The sequence below is a fragment of the Anneissia japonica genome, unplaced genomic scaffold (assembly GCF_011630105.1).
Source record: "Anneissia japonica isolate Jap-2015-1 unplaced genomic scaffold, ASM1163010v1 scaffold585_len4108843_cov191, whole genome shotgun sequence".
Lineage (NCBI taxonomy): Eukaryota > Metazoa > Echinodermata > Crinoidea > Comatulida > Comatulidae > Anneissia > Anneissia japonica.
The window spans coordinates 1,252,356-1,268,919 of record NW_022716829.1 but is presented as its reverse complement, the minus strand read 5'-3'; the positions used below and the strand labels follow the sequence as shown (position 1 = coordinate 1,268,919).

Sequence of the window (16,564 nt, the reverse complement as noted above, 5' to 3'; positions counted from 1 at the left end):
TTATTATTATTATTATTATTATTATTATTATTATTATTATTATTATTATTATTATTATTATTTAACATTAATTACATTACAAGGATAGTTTGGCCAAGTACACTAACGCCGCCGAATGGTACCGTATATTTTATTTATTTAATAATATTTCTCTTATGCACTCTATTTTTTTTTTCATGCTTTAATTTTTTTCCATTTTTTTTTTCAAAATTTCAATCAACGTCTGTATGAAAAGCGTGACTGTTGGTGTCAGCCTAGGACCCTAGGCCTATACTAGGTAGGACTTAACTTAGCCTGTAGTTAGGCCCATGTTTATCCACTTTCTCTCTAGCCTTTGGTATTACTGTACCTATCAACACTTTATAAAAGGGGGTACTAGCTGTTGTTGTTGTAGATATTATACTAACATTTAATAAACATCCAAGAAGGTCACAGTTAGTTACACACGTAAATCTCATAAATCCGTAAGATATCATAGGCCTAGCGTAGGTAAACATAGAAAGAGCAATAATAGTAAAACTCGAGCGTCACGACATTGCGAAGTGTCTGCTCTTGTTCCTCGTATCCGAGATGGCCCGAGTGAAATTTCATGCAAATGTTTCGTACGAAAAAAAAAATCGCCTACGGCTCTGGTTCGAATTCTAATAGGGCGCCCCCTATCTCGTGGCAGAATTGCGTGCAAACGGGGCTACAAAATCAAGGCAAAATTCTATACTGTTTGACAACAATTAGGCCCTAGTAATTAATTAAGCTATTCAAGATTCATTGCTAACGGAACAACGTCACATTGTATTCCACAAAAAACAGTGGATTAAATTTCGATACCAGGTTATAATGGTAGGCTATTTTTACACATGTGATTAGCAAACACGACATACGAAACCTTATCTCCGAGTAAATGACCGTCAATTTAGATGAGAAAAATAATATAAATTAGGCCTTATTCAGTTCCCTTATTCTTGTGCGTGCGAGCGTTCAGTGTCAGTGTGGATATATGGTTGTAGGATAGTAACTAAATACACGGTTATCATTAGTGCTATTAAGTAAACAAAGGGATTTCTTTTAAAAAAAAACAATATAAACAAATACATACGCTTTACACAACGTTTGAATTCGGTTATGTTAAAATTGCAAATCCAGTACACTTTAAACAAACATTGTCTTCATACAAGTGACACAAGACGGACGTTTTACCGAGGTAATTGTATTTCATTTTTTGAAGTAAAGAATAATAAGAAAGAAAAATACACAGTTATATAATAGGCCTTTTTATATTACATAATATTATAGCATAAGATTTTATTTAAATGAAATACACGTGAAACAACGTTCAAATTACTTTCTTATAGATGCTCTTACTGATTTTGTTGAGTCTTGTATTTCCCTTTGGACAATTTGGTAAGTATTTTCACATCGTTGACCGGTAAATGTACTTTGATTATTGACATTGTTACGTGATAAAAAGGGGAATTAATTAGAACTATATATACCTCTAAATATAGATAACATCTACAACGACTACCTCTACTACTACTATTACTACAGAGTCTTAGATGCGCCTACGCCGATTGCAGAATATCCCATGGTAGAAGATTTTGGCGAACAGTCTACCACTGTCGAATATACTGACAACCCATCCACCGTGGTATCAGATTCTGGCAACAATTTTTCAAAAGAGAATCATGGGAACCCATCTACCATTTTAGAATATCTTATAAACCTGTCTACTACTTCTGAAAAACCAGAAAATTTGTATTCTAGCAATTCGTCAACAACTTACAACCAGTCAACCACTGGGGACAACCCGTCTACCGCTGTGACATCGGATTCTGTTGATCTGCATACCCTTGTATCGGAAAAAAATGGCACCCCGGCGTCTACCACTATATCCGTTCTTGGCAACCAGCCCATCACTGCAGCAAGTCCTGACAATCGGCATACCGCCACTGTACCGAACACTGGTAAAAGGTTTACCAGTGCATCATATCTTACAGGCAATCCGTCTACCACTGTAGAATATCCCAGCAACCCATCTACTTTTGTAAATGATGTTGGAAGCCTGTCTGCCATTACTGACAATTCTGACAGTTCTCCACTTGCTGATATCATTGTTACCGATGCATTGGCGACACCTGCATTACACACTCCAAAGGCCATCACTCGATTAAGCAACTTAAGTAGCAGGCCAAGGGGTAAGTGTAATGTAAATTGTTAAGTGCATGATATTATGTTGTGTTTGTTCTTCTTCATTACCTATTCAAAAAGTTTTACTCAAACCAAATTCTACAATAGCATAAAACGGTCAAGCAAAACCTATTAAAATTAAAAACAAATAATCATAGCAAGACAAATAATCCTTATTAAAACCAGCAGTAAGAAATTCCAATGATTTCAAATTAAATCCAAACACATATTAATATAAAGACAATGGACGCTAAACACAGAAATTCTTCGGAATCATCAGGACTTCATCAAGACTAACTAAAATATTTCTATGTCAAACAAAGAGAAAAGATCACTCAATATTATTTGCTGAACTTAATTCGAGGCCCCTTTTAGACCTCTGAACATGTGGGGTTGCTCTTGAGGTTCGATCAAATTAAATGGTTAGATTGAAGATGGTACTTAGAAAAGTGGTCTTAAAATTAATTGGTCTTGAGTTGGAGGGCAAAATGTATGGCAGTTGACATTTATATTGTTTTTAAACATCAAGAGTTATAAATTGTGATCTTTTTTCTAGATATCTGCTCTATAAAACTACCTTCATTTCGGTACGTGAAGTCATCTAGTGAGAAATACGAATGTTTGGTCAATAAAACTCCATTTGAAGTTTTAAAGAACAAGTCGACGAGAAGCATTATTAGATGCTCGATTACGTGTTTGTATAACTGGCGTGTGTCAAATAATAATAATATCGGCTTCCAAGTGTACGACTGCCAAGAAGCCGCGTGTTGTGTATGTGTATCACATGGCGAGCTCAGCAGATACGCAACTGAAGCCCATCTCTCTGATGGATGTTATCTGTTTTTAAGGCTTTAGATTTAATTACATAAATGCCGGAGTTCCATTTTGTTTATGTAATTATATAATTGTACTCCCGCATTCATGTATAATATAATGTTAACATCATCAGCCTGCTACTAATAGTAGATACTAACTTAGGCCCAATTGCTTGACTGTTGCCTAGACCTGTTTTACCTCTTTGGGGGTTGTGATCTCAAAATATTTATAAGATCAAGTTCACATTTATAATAGGCCTATTAATAATTGGGAATATGTATTATGAGCTATTTAAGTTGTCATGAGTTAATTGCATCCATATTAACATAAGCCCTACAATAATCATTGGTTATTTTCCTTTTTATTTGGGTTTCGCTCTCTTCTTAGACTAATATTTGATTTATTTCTTTACAAGTTGTACATAATTGAAAAAAAAAGAAGAAATTAATGTTACTCTAAATGAATGAATGAATGAAAGCATATAAGATTGCAATTTGTTTCTGCTCAAACGTAAATTCACCTTTTGTGTTGTTTAAAATATGTTTTAACTAAGCTCACTGCTAACGCTGTTTAATTCGGTATCGTGATGTTCAAACGTTATAGTAGCCCCAGAATTTCTTGGCTCTGCTTGATAACACGAACTAAATAACTAACAATAAACTTAAAACAAAAAAAAACTTAATATTTGTGGCCACATATTACCCAAAAAATTAATATATTCCCCATCAGAATTGATTATAAATTCACTATTTTTTTCACGATAAACAGACTGTACTGTATACCACATACCACACTAAATGTAACACCTCTTTTCCAATACTGAACGATACAATTGAAACGCTTTAGTGAGTTCGAGGAAAACACTTACCATAAAAGATATTTCATCGATCCGGGGCACAACCATAACGTTCAATGTATTTTGTCAGTTAGGGAGCTTTCGATTTGCTCGACGACGCGACGCTCAACGGAATCATTCATGCGTGACCGTCCTAAATTGCGTAGTAGAATCCACAATCCACGCGACGAGAGAGAAGAATTGAACGTTCTCGCATGCGCAGAATACTTTTAGTGACGTCCTTACGTTCTACGTCCTTCCTCCATGGTCCTACGGTCGTCGTGCAATCGAAAGCTCCCTACTACCATGGTATGACTGGTATTTGGCTCTGAGGTTTGTTGTATAGTTATCATGATAACTATCTGTTCTGTCTTAATACAACTGAGCACTATCAATAATTTTATCTTGATAGCAAAATTTTCATTAGACAACGCATTTAAAAAATGTAAAAAAAATGAGGTAGACCTGGTATAGGCATATCTTGCTTAAATATGATTGGGTGATAGGCCTGAAATTGAAAAAAAGTAGTACGGTGTTATTGCACATCAGTCGGCGTATGGTCTGCGTGACTTTTTATGTTTTGAAATTTTTATATTGTTTGTTGCAATGCAGACTTATTCTATTACATATTGAATTGATGTTTTGCCATTCATTGCGAATTTATCATTCCCTAGAGATACTGTATAGTTTAACATACTTGCCAATATTTAGTTTTTAAGATTATTAAAATGCACTTGCCTTCAGTTTCAATTTCATGTTGCTGATAGTATAATGTCATAAGATGAAATACAGAATTTTTTTACTGATTTATTTACATCTTCAAAAAAAAGTCAAAAATCAAACCATTAAAATAAAAATCATTAAACAAAAAATCATATACATGTATTGCATAACATTTTTTTTTTGTTTATATTTTTTTTGTTTTTTGTTTTGTTTTGTTGTTGTTTTATTTATTTATTTTTTATGTTCTTTTCGTTTCAATCGGTTTTTCATAATACGGTGCCGGTATGGTACTCTTCATCAGATTAATATCTTAAGGTGCTTAGTATAACCATTAAAAGTCTATATGTATTTACAAAATTTCGCCTACAACATTTCCTCCGTTACATCACATTCGTTGTAATAAAACGTGTTAGCGCATTGTCGTGACACTCGCCTCTTTTGTTAAGCTGATTTCAACAAAGTGCGCAAACACAATACAGATTAGGCAGCCTGAATTACAGTTACGGCCAAAACAACTGCATACTGCTGCATCGAAATAAGCGGCTCTGATGAGTGAATTTTACCCAGTACACGTGAATTTAACAGAAATCCTAGGCTAGATAATAGAAGATATGCCGATGGTTTGTCTCAACTAAATCCCTGAAATATTTTAACGAGGTAATATTGTGTAGATTGTAATAAAAATTCAGGTAAGACAGTTAAAAAATGTACATCAACTTTACTTTTTGTTTTAGCATAGGCCTATTATAATAGGACACCCATGAAAGGCTAGAACAAAAAAAGGATGTAGTTGCCTAGTTTGAAGTTCGTTTTTTTAGTTAATCAAATACCGAATTTTGTAGATCGAGCATCTTAACCAGAAAATCACATCCTCTGCTCATTTCTTAGTGCTTCATGTTTGAACCCTCTCATGCATGGAAGCTAAAAAGGAAGCAAGGACTCTCAATTTTTTAATCTCTTTGTTATAAAAAAAAAAAAAAAAAAAAAAAAAAGAATCAAAATATGGAGCAATCGAAACAATATTTCTTCCTTTCAATAATTTATTAAAGTTTTAGGAAGTACAATTACCCTGCACTTTCTCTTGATGCGTTGAGTCCAAGGTCAATGTAATTCAAAAAAATAGTAAAGAAATAAGAAATCAAAACAAAAACTAATTCAATATTAGCGTGAGTTAAATTGCCATGTTCAAACACTTTACCGACACTTGCACCTTTGGTCCTTACAGGCTAACATGGCTCCGAGTCTCCTCTTTGTTCTGCAAATCATCCTTGTGGTTCTGAGTTTTAAGTCAATCGTATGTAAGTATGGGAGTAGTCATTGTTTTCATGATGTTAACGACCTCTCTTAATTTTATTCAGCACCAACTTATCTTAAGAGTCACAATAACTTTGTTTTATATAATATAGACCTAGCACAGATTATTAGATATTTTCAACTGGTTTAATTCAAAATGTGCGCATTTTAAGGGTGTGTCGAATAAACAAATTTAACTAAATAAATTGTATATATTTGCAGGCGATTCAGATGGCATACTCTCATGTGAAAGTTCAACCATCGACGAATACAAATGTATCTGGGAAGCGCCTTCAAATAGCCAACATTTAACTTACAGCATCACATCAACAAGCAATTATGGGTATGTATGAATGGTATGACATTGGCGGATCTGGGCGGGGGAGGGGGTCCCTTGAGCTGCCAATAAAAAAAAAATCCAGATCTACCTTTTCAGGACTTATGGTGGTCAAGAAAGGATAGTCCGGCAGCTTAGCAGACGGATGTGGACGTTCCGGACAATAGCACCATTTTTTTTTACATGCTCCTTATGGTCATATCATTCAATTTTTGGTAGGAACCACCTCATCCGAGGTCATTATGGCGGCCATCTTGGATTTCAAAATGGCCGCCTAATAAAACCTATGTTTATCTATCAATACAATACAATAGAAAACAATAATAATACTTATTTGATTTATTAGACCAATAGGATAAACCCATTTTGTAAATAATAATGTACAATTTAAATGCAACTGAAGAGGAAAATCTGATCAGAATGAAAAGGAACCTTTCCTCCACCAGGACTCGAACTCAGCACCTTTTTCTTAACGTGCGAAGGTCTTACCAACTCAACCACAGAGACCTGTGGTCGAGACACATATTTATATATTACAACATTATTAGTATTATTTTAACTAGTATTGTATTTCTATACTACTACACAGCAAAGTATTTTAATTTATATATAACATAGTCTGCATACTTATATACATATAGGATATATAGGTATTTCATAGAACCTTGCCACTGTTCTGATTATTTAATAACAATCCGAGAAGATGTATTATTAAGATGTCATACAATATTGATCTTAAATGACTTTTTTATGACCATAATTATCTGACCATGTCACCACTTTTTTAAAATCTTTTGTGGGGGTAACTCACAGTTTTTTCATCATTCTTAATTTAAATAAACACATACTGCACCACGGTATACAATAAGAAATCCTGTCAAAAAATTAAATTAATTAAATTATGAGATTTTGAATATATTAAATACAAAATATTATTTATATTTCATGAAAGTAATATCATCATAGTGTGAGCAAAACATTATTGCATATTCAACTGTTATTATTATTATTATTATTTATATATATACTTATATACACATGCATATATACAAATACATACTGTATATACATATACACATATATACATACATATACACACCCCAACAAACACACAATACATATATATATAATATATATATATATATTATACCATTCTTTTTGATATCAATTTATCATTTCACATTAAATACAATATCTGATGTCAGACTTTTTCCAATATATAATGGAATATAATAAATACAAATACATGTCACTACTTTTGATGTTATTCTTTGACTATGCAGTACAGTAAACATATTTAAAATAACAAAACCTTTTTACATGGTGGTCACCTTGAAATTTAATATGGCTGCTAAATGACCTTGACCTAAAATGGCTGTCATAATGACCTCTGATGAAATAGTTCCTATTAAAAATTGAATTTTGTGAGCTTATGTATGATTTTGCTGTAAAACACGACCACTTACAAACTATTAATTTCTACGTATTTAAGAGAAAAATGAAATTGAATGACCTTAAATGACCATCTGACCAAGGAGGTATAAAAATTATTTTTATACCTCCTTGATCTGACCATGTCACAAGTGCTATAAATCATTGACCATGAAAATATATTTTTAGACATCATTCTTATTGGAAGTAGTTTAAAAGTCGATATATTGATAAATATATGTTTTGCGTGGCAGCCATTTTGAAATTCAAGATGGCCGCCAGAATGACCTCAAATGAAATATTGTAGTTCATAGTAAAAATTTTGAATTCTGAGATCGTGGGTATGATTCTAATGTAAAATTTGACAATTACGTAATTTTAAAGATACCATACAATATTTGACTTTGAATGACCTTAAATGGCCCATTTGTGGCAATCTGACCAGGTCAAATATGATATGATGGTATTCCTCGAACATATAAACATACTCTTAGATATTAGAATTATAATTCAAAGTGATTAGAAGCGGAGATATAGATAAACATAGGTTTTATAAGGCTACCATTTTGAAATCAAAGCTGGCCGCCATAATGACCTCGGATGAGGTGGTTCCTACCAAAAATTGAATGCTATGACCATAAGGAGCATGTAAAAAAAAAATGGTGCTTTTGTCCGGAACGTCCACATTAAGTCCAAATATGGCCCTAAGCTGCCGTACTAGGAGAGATGCTCTCGTGAATAGACTCGATAAGAAGAAGAAGGACCCTTGCCGTGAGCTGAAATTTGTTTCTTGTTACAATGGGAAAATTAGATGATATATGCCCAATTTTAAGGGGGTGTTGGGATGCATGTACCTTTTAGAAATTTCAATTTGGGTGTAAACTGTTTTTGAAATCTAAAAGTACAAAATAAATGTACGGTAGGCTTAGATTTAACGTAGAAAGTAAGAGTAGAAATTTAGAAGTCTTGAAAAAAGTTTACTGTGGTTTTTAAGGATTGTATTGTTTTTCATTTTGTTTCAATGCATCTACATTTTCAAAATGGTAATGTATGTATAGCTTGTTATCATAAAGCAATACCACTTGCATCAATAGTGTTTTTAAAAATTAATTTAGCTACACAAACAATACTTTACATATTTATGTATGAGATCCGAACAAATTATATATTTTTTGTAGCATATCTCAGATATCATGGTGGATGCATGGGATTCAGGATCGCCCCACCCCCCCCCCCCCCCCCGTGAAGAAATGTAAAACAAAATAGGCCTACTACTGTACCCTGGCCTACAAAAGGCATGCTAACCTAGGCATAGGTTGGCAGATCGGTCAAGCAATTAGGCTTAGCCTAACTAGCCTTCGATTGAATAAAAAGTTAGAAAAACTGTAGGTTCGAAATCGTAAAGATAATTTTTGTACGAAAGTGCGTTCTTCATGCCTATCTGTTCATCGATTCATGAAAAAAGAATACGGTACGTATGCAACTACTCAATTTTTTTTCTGTATGTATACCCACATAATAGTGCTATTTACTTTATTAATTTTATTTCAACAATCTTTAATGAGAGTGGACACAAGAGAGAATGAAACTAATTAATTATTAGGAAAAATAAATTTAGACTACTTTAAGTAGCCCTAATGAAATAATCAAACAAAAATATATAAAAATATACAAAGGAGGAAAAGGTAAAAAAAGTAACAACCTTTCAATTCTTAATTTACAAAATGAATTAATTCAAAATTATATATAAAACTGAAAATAAATTATTAAAGCAAAATCAATTAAATTACAATTAAAGATGCAAATTAATAAAGCAGGATCAAAAAACAATATAAGCAGGTCAAAGAAACAGTTGAAACAACAGAGAAAGAATTTAAATAAGTAAGTTTAGAATAAAGTAGCCCTAATCATATAATAATCAAATAAAATATTGAAATAAGAATGAGAAAATTTACCTGACGGTTTTCAGAGGGGAAAACCTTGAAATTTGAAGAACTTAAAAGTCATTAAAAGACACCTCAAAAGTTGTAGGCATCCAAAGATAGATCAAAACTGGGTATAACAGACGGATTGCCAGGCACACTGCGACCGACGAGATTTCCAGGGAACGCAACACGTTCAAGAAGAAGAAGAATGATGATTATTATCATTGGTGGATTCAGGGTGCCCCCTCCCCCTAGATTTACAAAAAATAAATGGAAAAACAAAGAAAATAACTGTATATTAAAATTTAACTGAGAGTGCCATTTTCGGCCATCTAAAAGTACTATAATCATAATTGGACCTTCTTATATGTGAAGTCCATTCGTTTGCCCCCTCTATTACGAATTCTTGTATCCGCCACTAAATAATAATGATAATAATAATGAAAGGTGATAATAATAATAGAAATAGTATTAATTCTAGAATAATTCAATTAGAATAATTCAAGAAAATGTCACATTTCGGATTTAGAATACTACACTTTCCGATTAATACTAGCGAAACCAATTTTACTTCAACGACAATTATCTATTCGTGCAAACAACTGTTATTGAAACACAAATTAATTGAGCAAAGGAACTTTATGAACTCTTCTACGAAAAAAGTAGCAGATCAATAGAAATCGTGAACATCACATGTATGGTTTTTTTTTTTCTAAAATCAATTTGAATGTTATTGTACATTTTTGTACACAATGGCTGTTGTGTATTACGTGGTCGTAACTCTTTGTTAATACAATTATTTTAAAATAAAGTAAAACCTGCGTGATTACATTAAAATAACAACAAACAAAATCACTATGCGTATTCACACTTAGTTTAGAAGCATTTTCTATGTTATCATAAGAAACCAGTTTATGTTAGCAATTATACTAACCATTATATATTAGTGTAAACAAATTAATTGATACTTATGAACATGATATGTTGATATGTTTCAAAATCACATAGTTGGTTGTCTTGAAATGTATTAAATTTGTTTCATTTTGTTGACATTCTCTGTAATGTTTCCTGTAAATACATTTTGAGACGACCGTTTATGATACACACGTGATCGCATCATTATCAATTTACAGTATATAAGTACGGATAACTTAATACACATTATACCATGAATTGTGGTAAAATAGTAAAATTATGAAAGAACACTGAAAAGGTCATGTTACCGTCCAAACATAGGCCTACTTGGTATTTATTTTCACCATCAACTATTAACATAATAAACCGTATTCTCCTCCTGAGATTTGCAAGCTAATTCAAGCATTATCGATTAATTACTCTTAAAAATTGAATTAGTGGTATAGTTAAACATAAATCAGATGCAAATAGACAATCAAATGTAACTTGACATTTAACCTTACTGTGGAATATGTCATAATGCGTTCAACATGGATTGATAAACACATCATATGCCTAGACGTACTAACAAATACACTTTCTTGCTCAGAGTGGATAACGTAAACATGTGAATTACGATATTTTCTCCTTTCAAAAAAAATGGCTCGTGTGGGAATCGAACACACAACTTTCAGGTTTGCTATTCATTATCCACCATCAACTAAACTGCCTTAAATAAAAAAATAAATAAATAAATTAAAAAAAAATAAATAAATAAAAAAAAAAATTGGTTCGTGTGGGAATTGAACACACAACTAATAGGTTTCCCGTAACATGATTAGTCTATTTTTTTCTAATTTGCATAATGAATTTTTCAAACATTTTTGTTTAAAAGAAAGTGCGTAAGTTATGGTAAACTGCGTAAGATGGTAAGTGCGTAAGATGGAAAGTGCGTAAGTTATGGTAAAGTGCGTAAGATGGTAACAATCAAAAATCGATTATAAATTTTATTCTACATTTTTAGACAAAAAATAAACCCCCTTGGCCCACGGCCCATTTTTGACACCATGACCATGCGTAATATTAACCTGCAGTGTATTTATACGAAGAATTTTTTTTAGTAAAATCAGAGTTGAATAACTGGTAGGGGCCTACTTGGTGTGGCAGTAGGTTTATCGCATTAATGGCTTAGTGGCCGCGCGTTATCTCCCTCCGTTTACTCATGCTGGATCAAGGGTAGTAAACTCAGCGATTGTAGGCTCGATTCCCAAACGGGGCAAGTATCCATAATTCATCGATAAGTTTTGGCCATTTAAAGCATGCACTGCCAACCGGTTCCATGAACATGTAATCATTATCTGCACTGTCATATGCCATGATTTGACCATGTAATCATTATCTGCACTGTCAAATGCCATGATTTTACCATGTAATCATCATCTGCACTGTCATATGCCATGATTTTACCAACATCGGTGTACTCTCGGTAGTGATGAAAGCCATTGGAGCGTGGGAAATGGGTCAGAATGTCACTAGTAATCTGGTAGTTCACAATAACGTAAATCACATTTTGCTCTATTTTACTGTCAAGCGCGAAAAATCTGATGTTAAATTCCATAAAATTGGTCCATAATGACGTGAGGGCATATATATAATTTGGTATAAATATCAAATAGTTGGTGTGATTATTAGTTACTGAGGAATATGGATAACGTAATATACATGCTTAACGAGGTCGCTACAATGTTTGCAGTTTGGAATATTGCTGACCTCAGATTTTTCAATTCACTAACATGTTAAGCAAAATAATACTCATCAATAATTCAGCTATAAGGTTTTATTTTATTGATATATCCACTCAATAATGCGGATAACGTAAAACACACGAGTTTTGAGGAAAGCATACCTGATTTCAAACTTGTTCATTAATATCATACCTCTTACAAAATCATGTGTTATTATGATGTGTTCAGGGATACCCTTCACGATAATACGAATACCAAAGTAAATTAATTGTTATTTTAAAACAAATTACCATTATTAAATACTAGTTTAGTGCTTGGGAAATTACAATTATGGACTTTTCCGGTCGTTCGGGCTCATTTTAATGATTATAATACAATTATTATACTATAGGCCTATATGTCTGAGTTGAGTTTAAGACGGTGCAACAGAATAAATAGATATTCATGGATTCCAATTACGTAATACGTTTTCTCAAGTAAAAGAACAGTGAAATGAATATTGGTCTCATTTTTCGTAAAATAGCCCTTCTGCATTGCTTCAGTCTACTCACCTGTAAATGTGTACCAGGTAATTGCTGGTAGCCTGACATGCGGTAGGCCAGCGTCCCACCCAGAGGAAGCATCACGCTCTCATCCTCTACACGGTACTTGAAACTGGGGGTTTAATACTTTACTAAACAATAAAACAATTTAATATTTGAATTGATCAATTTGAACATTTATATAAGTTATTATCTTTCAAAAAAATACTAGAATGAGAAATATTTTCTTGTAAATTAAAAGACACATAGGCCTAGAAAGAATGTCTATATTCTTTGCAGCGATTTAATTGGTAAACAATTTGATAATTGTTATATTGAAATTATATAAATCAGGGAAATGGAAATATTTCTATCTGCGTGAAGCTGATTTTTATTTATCATATTTTTTTCCCGGGCAAATTCAGTACAAAATACAAAAGACAAAATAAAAGCTTAAAAATCGAATTTAATATTTAAAAGGTTCTCCAGTGAACATTAAAGAAACAGCCAATTTATTACATACATTAAAAGGTACCGTAATTAAAATTCAAATGTTTTAGAAAAAAAAATACAGTTTTAAATAAATTCACAATTCAAATGTACAAAGATATGAATTATTTTTATTATTTAAAAAAATATGATTTTTTAAGTTATAACTTCAATGTTTTTATTAAATGTTGGAGGGCTACTTCAAACTTTACTACTATATACAAAGGTATGACTATTATATTATCATTTTCCCTTAGGCTTCGTTCTTCATACACACCAATTAAGGAGGAAATCAAAGGAAATCGAACAATATATTATTTTGATTCTGATGAGCCTAATGGAGGGCATTACAACACGCAGACTATATCGGTATACAGCACGGATGCAGCAGGAACGAAAGTGCTCGTCTCTGATTTGTTGGAGTTCACTCCTTATACACAAGGTCCACAATAGTTTTATTCTTTACTAATGTTTTTATAAAATCTATCTAATCAGAATCAAATTCGATCATAATACAATGGATAAATATTAATATATGTATACATAGGGACCTATATATGTAAGTATAATATATACATATAATATTCAAAAGTATTCAAATTAGGTTTTAGCATAGCACTGTATATATTAAGAATTACCAGAGAACGGTAGTAGTTTAGGGTTTTTTACATTAATTTATATACTGTATAATACGGTATATTACACATATGTATAGGCCAATTATATAACTTAGTCCTATTTTTCAGTTTCACTTGGAACATTGCTTATAACTTTATCATGCGGCATACAGTACGGTATATTTTATTTAGCATATTAATACATTTTAGCCTGTGACTTGTATGATATGTAACAATATATTTTAGATCTTAATCCTATTGTTTTGTGTATCTTCAACCATTGTAATAATAAACATTATTTTTTGGTTGATTCTTAGCCATACCAAATACAGTTACGAACGTGGAGTTTAATGTCTCCGAAACGAGTATAGATGTGACATGGCAGAAACCCTTTGAACTTGCGAGCAAAAACAAACAATCGAACAGCCGAAAACTGTTGTACAAATTACACTATTGGAATCAACGAGTCAATGAAACAACAGAGATGGTAGGAGATGGATTTATTTATTTTTAAAAAGATATTGAATTAGATATGTGTGTGTATAAATTGCAGACGGTAAAGAAAAGGAATTTGTGAGTGGGAAAAATTGCCCCGAGTTCAAACCTAGGACCTTCTGCTGTCTATGCCGACACTTAGCCAACTGGACAATCTGCACACCACAAATGAAACATGGATCAACGTGGTACGCCGCTATGCGGCGCCTTATTTTGAGTTCAAGACGGGATCTCTGAATAGATACTTTAGATAGTTTAGGGTTTATCTTTTTTACGTGTAACATTATATAAATGTATTCAACAACAACAATAATAATTCTTTATATAATATATGTATGCAAGAAGAAAGGGTACGGAATTATAGTTCGCCCTCCAATTCGAGGCCACTTTGGGACGTGAACATTGGGGTGGTCTCGGGTTTGGCCTCCAATTAGAGGTAGCTGTAGTAAAAGATTGACAATTGTTATTTGGTTCTTTGAAAAAGTGGTCTCGAATTAGAGGAGTCTTGGAATTAGTGAGGCCTCGAATTGGAAGGTGCACTGTATGTATTCATCTGTTAGTTGGTGAATGATTTTTTTCGTTAAATGTTTTAACTTAATTTTGTGGGTTTTGGTGATCTTACCGCAGACTATTATTCATACATGACGTAGGTTGATGAGCAACAGTACACCATTAGAGGTTTGGAACCCCACACTACCTACAGTATCAGCTTAGCCTGCCGCTTCAAACTAGTCCTATTCGATGATAAAGCCAAGTGGGGTAAACCGACATTAAAGACTGTTACAACAACTGGTTTTACAGTTTTAAAAGGTAGGATATGGAAGGAAAAATTGATGTAGGCCTATGAGCGGTGGTACTAATACTAGACGCTATTATCGTATCAAGCACCATTCATCGAAAAGTTCCTTTTCAGTTGGGTATGACAACAAGTGTCTGTGGCGGTGTAAGTCCCTATAAAAAATGATTAGTTATCACCCTATCAAAAAATAAAAACTGATGAGGGAGGGAGGTGTTTTTTTTTTGTTTTTTTTCGCAATTTCCCCAAAAGTGATGAGGGGGGGGGGGTGATAAACTAATTTTTTTTATGGGGCCTAACCACCAGCCTCTAGCTGTCAAAGCGAGTATCATACCGTTAGACCATACAGGTCCATACGGTGAACGTAAAGTCAGTTGTATAAAAGAGAGTGCCTATAGGGGTTAGATTTGCGCCAATGCCTATGTTTCTATCTAAGCACTGTTATTATTATTTATCTATTTGTTTATATTGTGTGTACGATGCTACACGAAAAACCTAACTTTATTGTTATTTATTAATAAATAATACTGTAAAATACGCTCGACATATATTAAAAAAGGCTTATCTGTAGGACTCCATCGGCCATAATTAGTAGATAGAAGACACACATAGAAAAAAAAAACAACTCACAGAACACCATCGAATTACTTTGCACTGATAGAACACATTGTTTATACGATAACGGATATCGATATAACCAACATTTTGTTACTTCAGTCATTCGATATTTCATGACATTCTATTCCCAGGGACTTCAGCTATCGATCGAGTTTTCCCGTAATAAATTCTTAATTACACATGCCTAATAACTATCTGGTAGTGTTTTCAATGAGTTGAAGGGATGGTCTTTTACAATAGCATTTGTTATTTAATGGATGTGCAGGTAATGTATGGATGCACATTTCCAGTCCTCTCTGGGTATATGGTGGTATGTCATCGCACAGGTCAGGAGAATAAGACCACTTGCAGCGAGAATTGCAACAGGGGCGGCGCTATATAGCGGGGGTCCAGGAGGGAAAAGGAGCCCCTATCGGGGACCTCTGGGCCCCTGCTTGCACCTCCTGTCCTGCCGGTCGTCGAGGAAAAAAATCAAATCTCAAGCGCCGAAAGTACTGTACTATTCAAGAATGCCTTAGTAAGCTTTTAAATTTTAGGGATTAAAAATGTTTAGTTCGAGCAGTGCTACCGTATGTGCGTGGTGTTGTACTATTGCGATCGTATGGGTTGCAGGGTGCTCCAGCTCTTTCCCGATAGTGGGCTGGGACCCTCCGACAAGGGGTTAGTATCCCCGCAGGGGGACTAGTACCGGTAACCCCGACAGGAGGACTCTCTTAACTTGCATGGCACTTGCTATCAAGTTATCCTTTTTAATTAAAGAATCCCATAATTAACACAACATTTTATTATCTTTTGTTAAAATAAATTCCCAGACAAATTTAATTTTCCCCCGACCGAGGGTGGGT

General features: G+C 33.3%; 2 protein-coding genes across 3 annotated transcripts in view; both read left to right on the top strand.

Moving 5' to 3' along the window:
• The first annotated feature begins 1,088 nt into the window (after positions 1 to 1,088).
• Positions 1,089 to 4,668, top strand: LOC117109966. Its single transcript, XM_033252478.1, has 4 exons — positions 1,089 to 1,198; positions 1,350 to 1,398; positions 1,503 to 2,192; positions 2,741 to 4,668. The coding sequence occupies exons 2-4, from the start codon at positions 1,350 to 1,352 to the stop codon at positions 3,037 to 3,039; spliced, it is 1,038 nt and encodes a 345-aa protein (XP_033108369.1). The 5' UTR covers positions 1,089 to 1,198; the 3' UTR covers positions 3,040 to 4,668.
• A 97-nt stretch (positions 4,669 to 4,765) lies between these two features.
• Positions 4,766 to 16,564, top strand: part of LOC117109829 — a 14,073-nt gene continuing 2,274 nt past the window's right edge. The window contains exons 1-6 of one of the 2 annotated variants that reach the window (XM_033252258.1): positions 4,766 to 5,247; positions 5,784 to 5,856; positions 6,074 to 6,194; positions 13,451 to 13,635; positions 14,128 to 14,297; positions 14,956 to 15,115. In XM_033252258.1, the coding sequence (XP_033108149.1) occupies positions 5,790 to 5,856; positions 6,074 to 6,194; positions 13,451 to 13,635; positions 14,128 to 14,297; positions 14,956 to 15,115 (703 nt within the window). In that variant the 5' untranslated portion in view covers positions 4,766 to 5,247; positions 5,784 to 5,789. The other variant, XM_033252259.1, reaches the window with a different exon arrangement.

What these genes read in the sequence shown, in the direction of transcription:
- LOC117109966 (XM_033252478.1), top strand. Translation starts at nt 1,350, where the DNA reads ATGCTCTTACTGATTTTGTTGAGTCTTGTATTTCCCTTTGGACAATTT. An exon ending in ATTTCCCTTTGGACAATTTG is followed by an intron (nt 1,399 to 1,502) that starts GTAAGTATTTTC and finishes CTCTAAATATAG; the next exon opens with ATAACATCTACAACGACTAC. An exon ending in CTTAAGTAGCAGGCCAAGGG is followed by an intron (nt 2,193 to 2,740) that starts GTAAGTGTAATG and finishes TCTTTTTTCTAG; the next exon opens with ATATCTGCTCTATAAAACTA.